This window comes from Gossypium hirsutum, chromosome D02 (genome assembly GCF_007990345.1).
Source record: "Gossypium hirsutum isolate 1008001.06 chromosome D02, Gossypium_hirsutum_v2.1, whole genome shotgun sequence".
NCBI classification, from domain to species: Eukaryota; Viridiplantae; Streptophyta; class Magnoliopsida; order Malvales; family Malvaceae; genus Gossypium; species Gossypium hirsutum.
The window spans coordinates 71,204,801-71,217,665 of NC_053438.1; the positions used below are offsets into that span (position 1 = coordinate 71,204,801).

The window sequence follows — 12,865 nt, forward strand, 5'->3', positions numbered from 1 at the left end:
TACAAAAATTAGAGAATTTGAAGTACAAAATTTCAATTTTAGGAGGTTAGGGATCTTATTCTAAACAAATTACTCGGAAATTGATAAAAATTTTGAAAACCAAGACAAAAAGTCAGCGGTTAAACAGTTGAACCGATTTATAATTTTTTATCAATTAATTATTTAATTATTGTTGGACCGACAATTAAATTGGTTGAACCGTTTTGGAACCGATGAATGATTTAACTGATTTCATCATCAATGTTGTTTTTAAAATATTGGAGGGGCATATTGGTAAAAGTGAATTGAAGCGCTTGCTATTTGAAATGAAATCTCTCTGCAAATCAACGAACACATAGTAAACTAACATCTTGAATTCTACTAGTTTTCTTCTCTTCCAAGCCTAGCCATGGTTCTCGAGGTAAGCAAAGCAATGCTAAAATGCCTTTATTTAATCATCAATTTCTTTATTTTATTTTATTTTTCATCTATTACTTTCTAAAATTAGGGTTTATTTTTAAAATTTTTTTTAATCGAATCATTTTTTCCTTCAAATCAATCAGGCGACTATGATATGCATTGATAACTCAGAATGGATGCGAAACGGCGATTATTCACCCTCTCGATTTCAAGCACAAGCTGACGCCGTTAGTCTTATTTGTGGAGCTAAAACCCAGGTCGATTACTGATTTAACTTTAAAGCTTATTATTAGGTTAATCTTTATTTATTTGGTGAATCTAATTGCGCGAGATAGGGAAATTTATTTCATTTAATTGAATTAATGGCAGTCTAATCCGGAGAATACGGTTGGGATTTTGACTATGGCGGGCAAAGGAGTACGTGTATTGACTACTCCTACTAGTGATCTCGGCAAAATCTTGGCTTGCATGCACGGTAATCTGTTTTTGTTTATGATCCTGGAGAACTTAGAACTATAGAATTGTAAATGAACTGTGCTTGAATGAATGTAATGAATGTGCCTATGCTAATATTTGATTGATTATTTTTAACCTTGTTCATGTTAGGTTTGTTAAGAATTTTAGAATTATATTCACGTTCATTCTTTAAAATTGATGTGTGTTTGTAATTGTGTTTACACAATCTTGTTTGTGAATATATTATTGAACATGTCCACAAACAATTAAAAAATCAACAATATTAATTATGTGATAATTAAACAGCAAATGGGTCTAAACTAGTTTTAAATGATTTATTAAAGGAGTTTTAAACAAACATAAATGAGCTTGTTCGTGAGGTTTGTTGAACAAATGAGCTTCAAAATCTTGTTCATGTTAATTTATTTAGCTTGATAAATGAACAGAAATTTAATTGTTTATGAACTGTTCATCGAATTATTTGCTTGTTTACAGCTCTAAGGGCTTGTTCTTGCTGACTAAGTTTTGCATTAACTTTTAGTGTAGTTTGTCATTTTATGCAAAAGCAGCTTGATTAATGATTAGTCCCTTAGTGTTTTTTTTTTAAAAAGTATTTCCAGATTCAAGGTCATAAATTTTCAGCTTTCTTACTCTCCCCATCCACATCACCTTCTTCCACTTCTTCTTAATGTAATTTTCTGTGTTTTAACACAGGTCTTGAAATGGGGGGTGAGATGAACCTAGCAGCTGGAATTCAGATTGCTCAGCTGGCCCTCAAGCATCGCCAAAACAAACTTCAACACCAAAGGATTATAGTTTTTTCTGGAAGGTATATTTGGTTGATCTTCAATTTCCTTGTTTACTTCAATTTGAATATAACTATTTTCCCCTTGTGTTTTATGCTTTCAGTCCCATTAAGTATGAAAAGAAGGTCCTGGAGATGATAGGAAAGAAACTGAAAAAGAACAGTGTAGCTCTTGATATTGTCGACTTTGGTGAGGATGAAGATGGAAAGCCAGAAAAGTTGGAGGCTCTTCTTGCATCTGTTAATAATAATGACAGTAGTCATATAGTTCATGTTCCTCCCGGTCAAAATGCACTTTCTGATGTGCTCATCAGGTTTTATGTTGCTCCCCCTTATTCTTTGTTAACTCTTCAAGTATTTGGATTATTGAGGGGGAAATATTACATTTTAGTCATATAGTTATGTTGCTGCTTAATAGTGATTCTGTATTTCTATGGCAGCACACCTGTGTTCACTGGGGATGGGGAAGGAGGAGGTGGCTTTGCTGCTCATGCAGCATCAGTAGGTGTTACTAATTTTGATTTCGGTGTGGATCCAAATATAGATCCAGAGCTGGCTCTTGCCCTAAGGGTTTCCATGGAAGAGGAGAGAGCAAGGCAAGAAGCTGCTGCCAAGAAGGCTGCCGAGGAATCTTCTAATCAAGAAAAAGGAGAGGAAGTGCAACCACAGTCCGATTCGCAGAATGCAACTGAACAAGTTACTGATCCCATGGTTGGTGTTAGTTGCTTTGAAATCAACATATTTTACTATTCCACCAATTAATATCCGTTAGCGTTGGATAATGCAACTTAAGTTTCAAATTGGTTTTGGCTAACTGATGTCGTGGCAGGATGAGGATGATGCTTTGCTAAAGCAGGCCCTTGCATTGTCGATGAATATCCCAGGATCTGATTCTTCTGCGGGTGATGCTGAGATGTCTGAGGCTACCAATGATCGGGAATTGGCCATGGGTATGTCTCTGTTATTTGTTTGTTGTCTTAACATATCAAGGTGTATACTTATCAAACTACTTATGGTCTGAAGAATTACAAAATGCTTCTATAGATTCTGTTTCACATTTACGATGTGCACAATTGCAGCCATATTGGTCTCCGGTTGGTCTACAATTTTATTATCTTGCTAAATCCCACAAATCAGTTATCGCCAAGGAACTAAACCATACTAGGTTCAGTGCATAAGCTTTTCAATCTTTTAGATTTCACGCAAGGATAATAGTTATGTATGCCTTATATTAACTTGCATCGGATCTTTTTCTTGTTTAAGATGCTCGACTCCAAAAGCCCTACTTGTAGAGATACAAATGAATCCAAATGCATACATCGAGATCTACTTTTGAACTAAAATACAAAATGGTTTTGTTTCTTGCACGCAGCACTTCAGATGTCGATGCAGGACAGTTCAAAAGATCAATCATCAGAATCAGATGTCAGCAAGGTGTTGGGAGATCAGTCTTTTATGTCATCCATCCTTTCATCGGTAAGTCTAGTCGAATTAACCTTTTTGAAGCTCACAATTGGTTTCTTTTTTCTGTTGCCTGAATTCTGACATGTTAATGGCTTTTACAGCTTCCAGGAGTTGACCCCAATGATCCAAATGTAAAAGATTTGTTAGCATCTTTGCCAGGTCCATCTGAGGTTTGTTTCAATAAAACCGATTCTACCACATACACATCAAATGTTTCCCTATTAATAAACTAATATGTTGTAATTTTTATTACTTGCTAACAGTCACAAGAAAAGAAGAATGAAGATGAGCAACCAAAAGATGACAAGTGAAGATGTGCTGAAGAAGGGCCAGAGACTTTAAATTATGGTATCAATCCTAATCTACCTTCCTATTGCTATAATGGTTGATGTGTTTGTCGATTTTTAACTCGGTAAAGAGTTATGTTACTTCACACACACACCTACACACAAAACAGGCACTTGAAATAGACGAGTTTGTTAAAACCTTTGCAGTGGACTCGGTTGAACATTTTCCTTTTTTTTTTTTTCTGGTCTAAAGCACTCGAAAGATCGAGTGTAGGATTAATATGTTGACATTCATGTCTCTATTTTCATTTCATTCAAAGCGGGGAAAAGAAAACGGATGTGTTGGTGACTTTTAGTTTTATGACAGACTAATTTCAATGTGATTTCTTTTTTCTATCAATTTTGACCTCAACTCGTACGATTAATCTGAATTTAAACTTGGTTCAATATGATCAACCCGAGTTCGAAAGTATTTGAAATAAAAAATGGTCTACCTCAAGATATTTGATAAATAATTTTTTGATTTAGCTGATGAGGCTTTCGTGGTATCGGTAAAGGTCGATGTCTTGGGATCTTGAATATGTAGGTTGAGTCTTACCATGCGCAAATGTCATCTTTGAGTTATTCATAAGATTCTTGGGTTTAAGTTTCTTGTCCAAATTTATATTATAATATGTCTAGATGTATTTTGATTTTCGGATTAATTCTAGTTCTAATTCAATTATACATATTATTTTGTGATTTGTAAATGTGAACTCCATTCAAAAGAAATGAATCATTTATTTAAAATTTCAAAAATTAATGGTGAGAAATGTCTATAATTCATTTTACAATTTAAAGATTCTCACCAAAAAAGATTTTCCTAGCAAATTGTACCACATCCAAAGTGGTACTAGGCATGTCAATCTTTTCGGAACCACAACGGTAAAAGTATTATGGAGATTTTTTATATTAGATTATAGTTTATTTTTTATCTTAAAAAATTTAAAAATAAAATCGATTTTTATTGAAAATTTTTTATTCATTTTTATTATTAAAAATTGATATGACTAACAAAGTAACAAGATGTGTCACATGTATTTTATGTTGACATGAAATAGTTTTTAATAGTAAAAGTAGATGAAGTTTTTAACGGAAGGATTAGATTATTCTTTGATTAAACATACATGGATTACTCACATTTTGAATTGAGGGAGTAAAATGTAATCCAATTACCAAATTGTTCAAACTAAACTTTAATATATATGAATTCAAATTGGCTCTAACTTAAAATTACTCAAACATTTTGAACTTGAAATTAATCTAAACCCCAAATTAATAATTCCAACCCCTAAACTCAAATGAATCTATTTTATGAGAAAATGATTGTTAGGCTGTTCCCCTGCCTAAGTCAGCTTATACACTCTTTAGACAATTTCGTGGAAGTATTCGAGCCTGCTTAGGGATATCAAATCTTGGAATTAATGTTAAATTGTACAGCTTTAAAATCAGTTTTATCAATTAAAAAAAGAACAAAGTTGGGGGACTGCCGGGGCAAAGAACCTGCTCGGATGACAGGTGATTGGAGGGTACATGCATGCAATGCAAGCAAAGGCAATGGGAATCATTCATTTTATTTTTATATAAAAAGGGTTAATTTCACAAAAACATCCCCAAACTATTGTCTATATTTTACATTGGTCTCTAAATTTTAAAATATTTTAATTGAATCCTCAAAGTAATTAGTATTCTATCAATGAGATCCTTCGGTTAGCTTAGCAGTCAATTTAGGTGTTAAACTTAACACCAGTTTCGGAACAAACATAAAATATGCTTAAACCATATGGGTTAAATTATAAATAAGTGTGTACATATTGCATGGATAATTTAGATTTGATGTATTAATAAACATATAATATTAATAAAATTTAGAAAAAGGTTATTTCTTGTTTTAACAAGTTAAATCAAAAATGCTCATGCAATAGGTACATACATGTTTACAATTATGCTCCAAGTCCGAACTAATGATTAGGTTGACCAAATGATTTGATTGATATTTTAGTAATACTTTTCGAGATTTCGATAAGGATGTTTTATTGTTTTGAAGTTTGAGATCAATTCAAAAATCTGATCATAGTTTGAGGATGTTTATTGCAAATTAGCCCTAAACAAAAATTCCCCCCTTTTTTTTTGGACCATTTTAGCTTTTGCCTTCTTCCCATCTTCACCATGGGTTTTTCTTCTACTTTTGCTTTCACGCAAAGAACACTTTTTAGCGACACAAAGATAGAGAGAAATCTGCAGTATCCAATGTAGGACCACTGTATTCTTTTTCTTACTTCGTTCATGTTTTCATTTTAATTGGTAAACTTTTCCTCAGTTTACAATCTTCAAGAACTTTTTTTTTTTGGGGGGGGGGATTTTGATCTACTTCTTCCCTCTTTATGCAACCCATTGAAATGTTTTCATACATCTTTAACCATTTTACCCATGTTATTGAAGAGCTTAAAATGATTAAAAAAAGGGTAAATTTAATTTTCAATCTCTGAACTTGATAACTAGGTAAATTTGGTATTTGTATTTTTTTTTGTTTATTTTAGTACCTGAACTTGACAGTTTTTTTTTTCATTTTGATCCTGAAAATTGGATTATGCAAAAGTGAGATAATGTAATGCTTTGAGATTGTGTCACGTCATTCAGAGGTGAATCTCGGATGTAAAATTGCTATTTAGACCCTTAATTTTTTAAAAAAATTTTAAATTAATAATAGTAAAATTACACTTTGGACCCCCTAGAATTATAAAAATTTGATTTAATCTTTTAAAATTTATAAAGATATAGACTATAAAAAATTAAAATTTTATCTGCCCCTAAAAAATTGTTTTGACTTCGCCCCTAACGTCATTGCCTAAAACTTAAAAATATATATAATTTTGTTTAATTTTTAGAATTTATATAGATTTTTTAATTTTTAAGTGATGACATGACACAATTCCAAAGTATCACATTATTATATTTTTACGTACAAAAATGGAACTGGTTACCAAGTTCAAAGTAAAAAACTAGATTACCCTAAAAATAAATATACATGTTAAAAGATTTCAATTCTAACTTTATTAAAGGCTTAAATGTAAAATTGACCCTTAAACTATATCATCTTTCCTACTTAGTTGCCTAAAGTTTTTTTTGCTCAAAAGTAGTACCCAAACTCTCAATTTCGTCTCATTTTACCCTAAAACATAATATCAACCAATAAAAATGTGACACGTGGTACAATCTTTCGGTTCAATAAGAATTACAAATTACAATGGTCACCCAAACATATCACATGTGTAATTATATCCACGTTCGATTATTAGGCGACTTTCCAAATATATCCTATGTATTTTGAATATACTTAATGTTAAATCTAAATGATTTAAAATTTAGAGACTAATTTAGAATCTAAACAATAATTCGAGGACATTTGGTGAATTAACCCTAATACATGTAAACAATGGCTGCAAAACCCCCTAAAGTGACAATTTGGTTTCTCCAAAACACAACTGTTTACTCCACACAACATAGCTATAGAATGGGTTGAGTTGTAATTATTAGTGAACTTTAGTGGCATTTCCAAACTTATTTCTTTATATAAAGCCCCATTGCAGCTTTCAATTCTCATCACCTTCGTTTTCAACTTTCAGCGACGAAAAAAAACACCAAAGATCACTCAAACAACTCATCAACAATGGCTATGGCTTTCAAGATGGTACATCCCATTTGATTTTTTTTTTTAAATTTTCATTTTGATTATACGTAATTAATTCGATTCCGGTTTATGTTATTATAGGCTACGACCGGGATGTGGGTGGCCGATGAGTGCAAGAACTCATTCATGGAGATGAAATGGAAGAAAGTGCATCGATACATAGTGTTCAAGATCGACGAAAAATCAAAGCTGGTGACCGTCGACAAGGTCGGTGGTGCTGGCGAAAGCTATGATGATTTCACAGCCTCGTTGCCCACCGACGATTGCCGATATGCGGTGTTTGATTTCGATTTCGTCACCGTTGATAATTGCCGGAAAAGCAAGATCTTCTTCATTGCATGGTTCGTTGCCTTTTCTACACTCCGTTGCTAATTGTTTTCTTTACAATTTTTTAATGTCACTAAAAGACAAATTGACTATTTTATCCTTTATAAAATGAGAATTTCATTATTTATACAAGGGTAACATGGTATATTTGGCACATCTAAAAAATAAGCAAATAATTTAGGTTTTGATTAGCATTATTTTTATAGGTAGGTATCAATAATGGTAGATTTGATAAATAATAAGAATCTATGCATCTTTTATTACTCTTTAGGAAAAAATTTTATTAGAAATAATTATGCCAAGTGAAATATAAAAAGTTAAATTTTAATTTTAATTTTCAATTGGATCAAATAATAAAATATTTAATCGAAAACAATCTCAATTTTAATTTCTGAATAATTTTTTTGAATAATCTCATTATAAATCCTCATCATATCTGCTCTTTTTGGCACAATGTCTAGAACTATCCATAATCCCTTCCCAACCCATAAATAGAAGGACAATAGCTTTATCGCACTCGAACCCACGTCCTCCTGCACGCTAATCGAATTAAAACTCAATCGGTAATTTTTGAACAATTTTTACTTCTACCTTTGAATGATAAATAAAAATATATAGTGATTTAGTAAGATTTGGAATGGTGATCCATCACCATTCACCAAGTCAACACTTATACCTTTTTTCAATTTTATTTTGTTTTGTTTTATTAATGCGAGGACAAACTTGCATGCCAACCAATGGATTGATGGTCCAAAAACATTTAACTAAAGACAATAAAAATGGTGGGATTTATTAATTAATTAATTATATTTAATTTTAGGTCCCCAACAGCATCAAGGATAAGGGCAAAAATGTTGTATGCAACATCAAAAGATGGGCTAAGGAGAGTGCTTGATGGCATCCACTATGAAGTTCAAGCAACTGATCCAACTGAGATGGGAATGGATGTTATTAAGCATAAAGCTTATTAGAACAATAATTATAATACGGTTTTACAATTCATGAAAATTAATTTTCTGGAGATTCGACGTTCGTGAATCGTGATTATTCCTCTTAACAATGTCGTCTTTAAAGTTCAAATCTGAGTTCTTTTCTAAGAGTACAATGTATCTTACAATTGCAATCATTGTTACTGTATAAATCATGTTTATCAATTTTTTACTTTTAATCACTCCATGTGCTTTTTTTTTTAAAAAAATACTTTTTTGGCTAGATTCTTAACACCTTTTGTAATCTAATCCTCTAATTTGTAATAATATTTTGATGTTCTATGCGTGCTAATTTGAGGACAAAGTAGCCATCACTTCCACCTTTTTCCTTCTTTTTAATTTCTTTTTATTTTGGGTTTTATTCAACACTTGATACATTGTTTTTAGACTTATTAGATTGGCTTACTTTGATTTTCATAATTTTTGGATATTTTAGTTCATAATAGTTTTGAATTTGGGATGTTTCGACTTTTAGAGCTTGGGTTTTTTAAACTTGAAACTTGAGTTTTCATTTAGTTGATTTGTTTCAAGTTTCGGACTCAGATCATTTCGAGCTTAGATTGTTTGAGATTTCGATGATTTGAGTTTAAGGCTCTCTTTTTTTATCGAGTCATTTTAGGTTTGAATCATTTCGGGTTTCAATCATTTTGGGTTATTTGTTTGAATCATTTTGAGTTTATATTATATCAAGTTCGGGTCAATTTAAACTCTAGTTGAACCTATTTGGGGGTTGTCGACTTTTTATGGTCAATCTAATAGTTACTATTTTTTTGGCCAAATATTGGTTAAATATTTAATGCACTACGATGCATAAAATTACACACTATTGGTATATTAGATAATAATACATTATCTAAAAATTTTTTAGTACAACTCACTCACCATTAGCAACAAATCACCATCACAAACACATTACTAGCAAACAATTCCTATGATTCCTAAACAATATATCATTATCTATTTTTTTTAAATAAATTCATTTAACTTCAAATTTAACAATACATCATTATCTGATTCAAAGATAATAAATAAAATTATAAGCTTTGATCTATTAAATATAAATTCCTTTTATGTATTGTTAGAGTTGTGTGACCTGAATCCCGTTTGATTCGGCATGAAAAGTTTGAGGTGCAAATCAGTTAAAGAAATAAAATAGAGAGACAAAATTGGAGATTTGTGGGGCGAAGATCTGAGGGTTGTTTAACCCTTCAAAATTGCGCCTAGTCGGAATTCTCATTGTTGTTTCTCAACATTAGTGAATTTTTTCTACTCTGCCTGTGATTTTTCCCAATAAGAGCTTTTACACGTAAAATCTGTATATTCTTATTGCTTTGTGATCATTCCTACCGTCATTAATTATTGACGTATAATATAACATGTATATATATACAATCTTAATTAGCACCACTAAAAGTGGATCAACTTTTTCTTTCAATGGAACCACCAATTGACCCCACGGGCTTTCTACCTTTTTCCAATTTTATTAATAAAGTACTAACCCTAAGTAAGATCTAAGAATTTCATGTTGGCTACAAACCCTAAATTGGGATGATCTCCTTTAGCAAAAATTGTTCATTTTTGGGATAATAATAATAATAATCCTTTTCTTTAGATACAATACAATGCTAACCTCTACAAAGCCTTGCCAAATACTAGAAAAATGAGATTGCAAAAGTGTGAGCAACATCAACCTTTATGGTGATAGGTAAGGCTAACCCTTCAATTCTTTGATTAGGGACATGCTATTACATCAAAAAAAAAGCTGGACAATTTAAAGTAGTCAAGTACTAAAAGAAATATGGCATTTGCAGTGCCATAAGAAAATGAAATAATTTTTAGTAGACCCCAAATTTTCCCAGCTCATCACACCCACAAACATAATGGATTGGATTGGTGATTAGTCTCATCAGATAATGATTTTAATTGTGGAAATGTTAGAGGTGAGAGAGATATCACGAATTTTGAAAGAATTAGTTTTTACTGATCATAAAACGAATATGTAGAATACTTTAACTACACTAAAAATGTTGCAATTAAAGTTTTTTGACCGATTGTTGTGTAGGAAGAGTCGTTCAAATCTTTCTATTAGCCTACTCGTCAAGCTTAGGCATTTTTAACTTGGGTATGATGTGGAGAATATAAAAAATGTGATCAAATTTCAAACATATCTATACATGTTACATTAGCAACTTGTATCTAATGTGTAGAAGAAAAACAAACTCTGTTGTTAAAATTTATAGTTCATGCTACAGGTACGCATGTGTTTAAAATTTGACCCAGTATTTCAAATATGATCAATATTCTATTTGAGTTAACATTTAGCAATTAAGCCGAGAATTGGACTGACAAAAGGACCTGATTAAAATGATATTAATAATTTAAAAACTTAATTAAAATCATAATTTGAAAATGTGTTTTGAAATTAATCCTAAAACCCAATCATATTCTTCTAGAGTTCCAAAACTTCCAAATGCACATAAATTTCAACATTTAATATTATTACAGCTATTAAAAGAGGCATGAAGACCTCATTATTCATGGGAAGATGGAAATGAATGTAATGGGGCCATATATATAATTACCTCAAAATAATCATGGCTTGGCCCCTAACACCTAGTGAACACTGTTGTTTTAATTTGTTTTATCTTTTTGCCTTATCAAACTTTATATATATATATATAAGGATGAAAAACATTAAATTAAAAAAAAAGTTGATATAAAAAATAGAATGTGATTTTGGTTAAAATGGTAGAATTGAAATAATAAAAATTTTAATTTATTGGGTTTCAATTTATTATGTGTAGCTATTTCTTTTTTTTTTCTAGATTTTACATAAAAGTATAAAAAATAAAAGTATTTTTAAAATAATATTTTTTATTTTATAAAAATAATTAATTTTTAGTAATTTCATAAATGAGTTAATACTCGGTTGATATGTGACACCAGCTCAGTTAACTTTTTAAATAATAGTGTGTATATATATACAAAAAAATTCACTTAAATTAGTTTAATTTTTTTATAATTTTTCTTATAATTAATATTTTAACATTTTATTAGTTAAATTTATCGATATAATGGTATGTATTTATTCATAAAATAAATAATTAGAAAATTTTATTTTATTTTTATAATTTCATGTACATAATCTAGATAAATAAAACGTAACACACGAATGAATTTTTAAAAACTATGGTACAAAAATTATAGAAAATAGATAAAATTATAGCAATTAGGTGGCCTTGATTTTTGGCTGTAGATGATGGATAAAGTTTGTGAATTCAATGATATAGAGTCTTTTTTTTCTTTTGCTTTTATTTCAATTACACAAATCATTGTCTCTTAACTCATTGAGGAGAACAGATGAAATTGTAGGGTCAACAAATGCCTCCTGAGTATGGATTTACCTGCATGATGGCAAGAACCCATTAGGTGTAAACCTATACAGGTGAACTGTATGGTTCGGGTAACTATATATTTACCAAGGTCAAAAGGGTTGGGTCGGTCTTAAGCGGATAGCGAGTCGTAAAAGAAAAACGAATTTTTTTATTTATATAAAATTAAATAAGATGTTTTTTTCGATTGTTCCGATCCGATTAAAAGTCTAATAAACTATGAAACAATAAAATTTACACAAAGAATTATTTGATTTAATGACCAACGAATTAAGCAACATGTTAAAATTGAATGGAAAATTAATGTTGGCGATCAAGCTATTTGTATTCACATACTGAATTGTTGTTGTTATATCTATCAAGGACCCGAATGCGAAAATTTGGCTTAATTCAGAATTCAATTAGACTCAACTTAGTTTATTTATAAAAATGCAAAAATGCTTATCCTAGATTCAAAAAATGATCAAAACAAAAAAAAATCTAAATTTAAAATGATCTAAATTCAAAATGATTCGAATAAATAATCTAACATAACCCAATCAGACAGAATTGTTTGACTCGGTGCTATAAAAAAACGAATAAAAGTAACAAAAATTGGAAATAATGCTTGAAAGCAAGACGTATGCAAAAGGGGCAAGTAGGAGCCTTAGTCTCCCTAAAAATAAAAAATTACATTTAAGTCTTGTTAAAAAATATTAAGTTATAAATTTATATATGATAAAATTACAATTCGGTCTCCTCAAAAATAAAAATAAAATTATGTTTAGTCCTTTTAAAAAATGATGAAATTGTAAACTAATGCATGATGAAATTATATTTTGACCTCTCAATATTGGTCTTCTTAAAAAATTTCTAATTTCACCATTGAGGGGTTCAGAACAGTGTCAGTAAGGATAATTTGGCTTCAACGTATCCCTTAGGAAAATTTAAAAACAACACACAAAGAGAGTAAATCTTTCAATTTGATCTACACTATACTTTCTAACCCAATTTTGTTCTTGCACCTTGCCACAAGG

At 30.5% G+C, this 12,865-nt stretch overlaps 2 protein-coding genes across 2 annotated transcripts; both read left to right on the forward strand.

Moving 5' to 3' along the window:
• The first annotated feature begins 257 nt into the window (after positions 1-257).
• LOC107908658 (26S proteasome non-ATPase regulatory subunit 4 homolog) lies at positions 258-3,811 on the forward strand. The gene is made up of 10 exons (XM_016835895.2): positions 258-400; positions 543-656; positions 769-874; positions 1,570-1,684; positions 1,765-1,974; positions 2,101-2,371; positions 2,490-2,610; positions 3,033-3,136; positions 3,226-3,294; positions 3,388-3,811. Exons 1-10 carry the CDS (start codon positions 389-391, stop codon positions 3,433-3,435), a joined length of 1,170 nt encoding a protein of 389 aa, XP_016691384.1. The 5' UTR covers positions 258-388; the 3' UTR covers positions 3,436-3,811.
• A 3,115-nt stretch (positions 3,812-6,926) lies between these two features.
• On the forward strand, positions 6,927-8,639 carry LOC107908657 (actin-depolymerizing factor 5). Its single transcript, XM_016835893.2, has 3 exons — positions 6,927-7,141; positions 7,223-7,482; positions 8,289-8,639. The coding sequence occupies exons 1-3, from the start codon at positions 7,121-7,123 to the stop codon at positions 8,437-8,439; spliced, it is 432 nt and encodes a 143-aa protein (XP_016691382.1). The 5' UTR covers positions 6,927-7,120; the 3' UTR covers positions 8,440-8,639.
• The last annotated feature ends 4,226 nt before the right edge of the window (positions 8,640-12,865 follow it).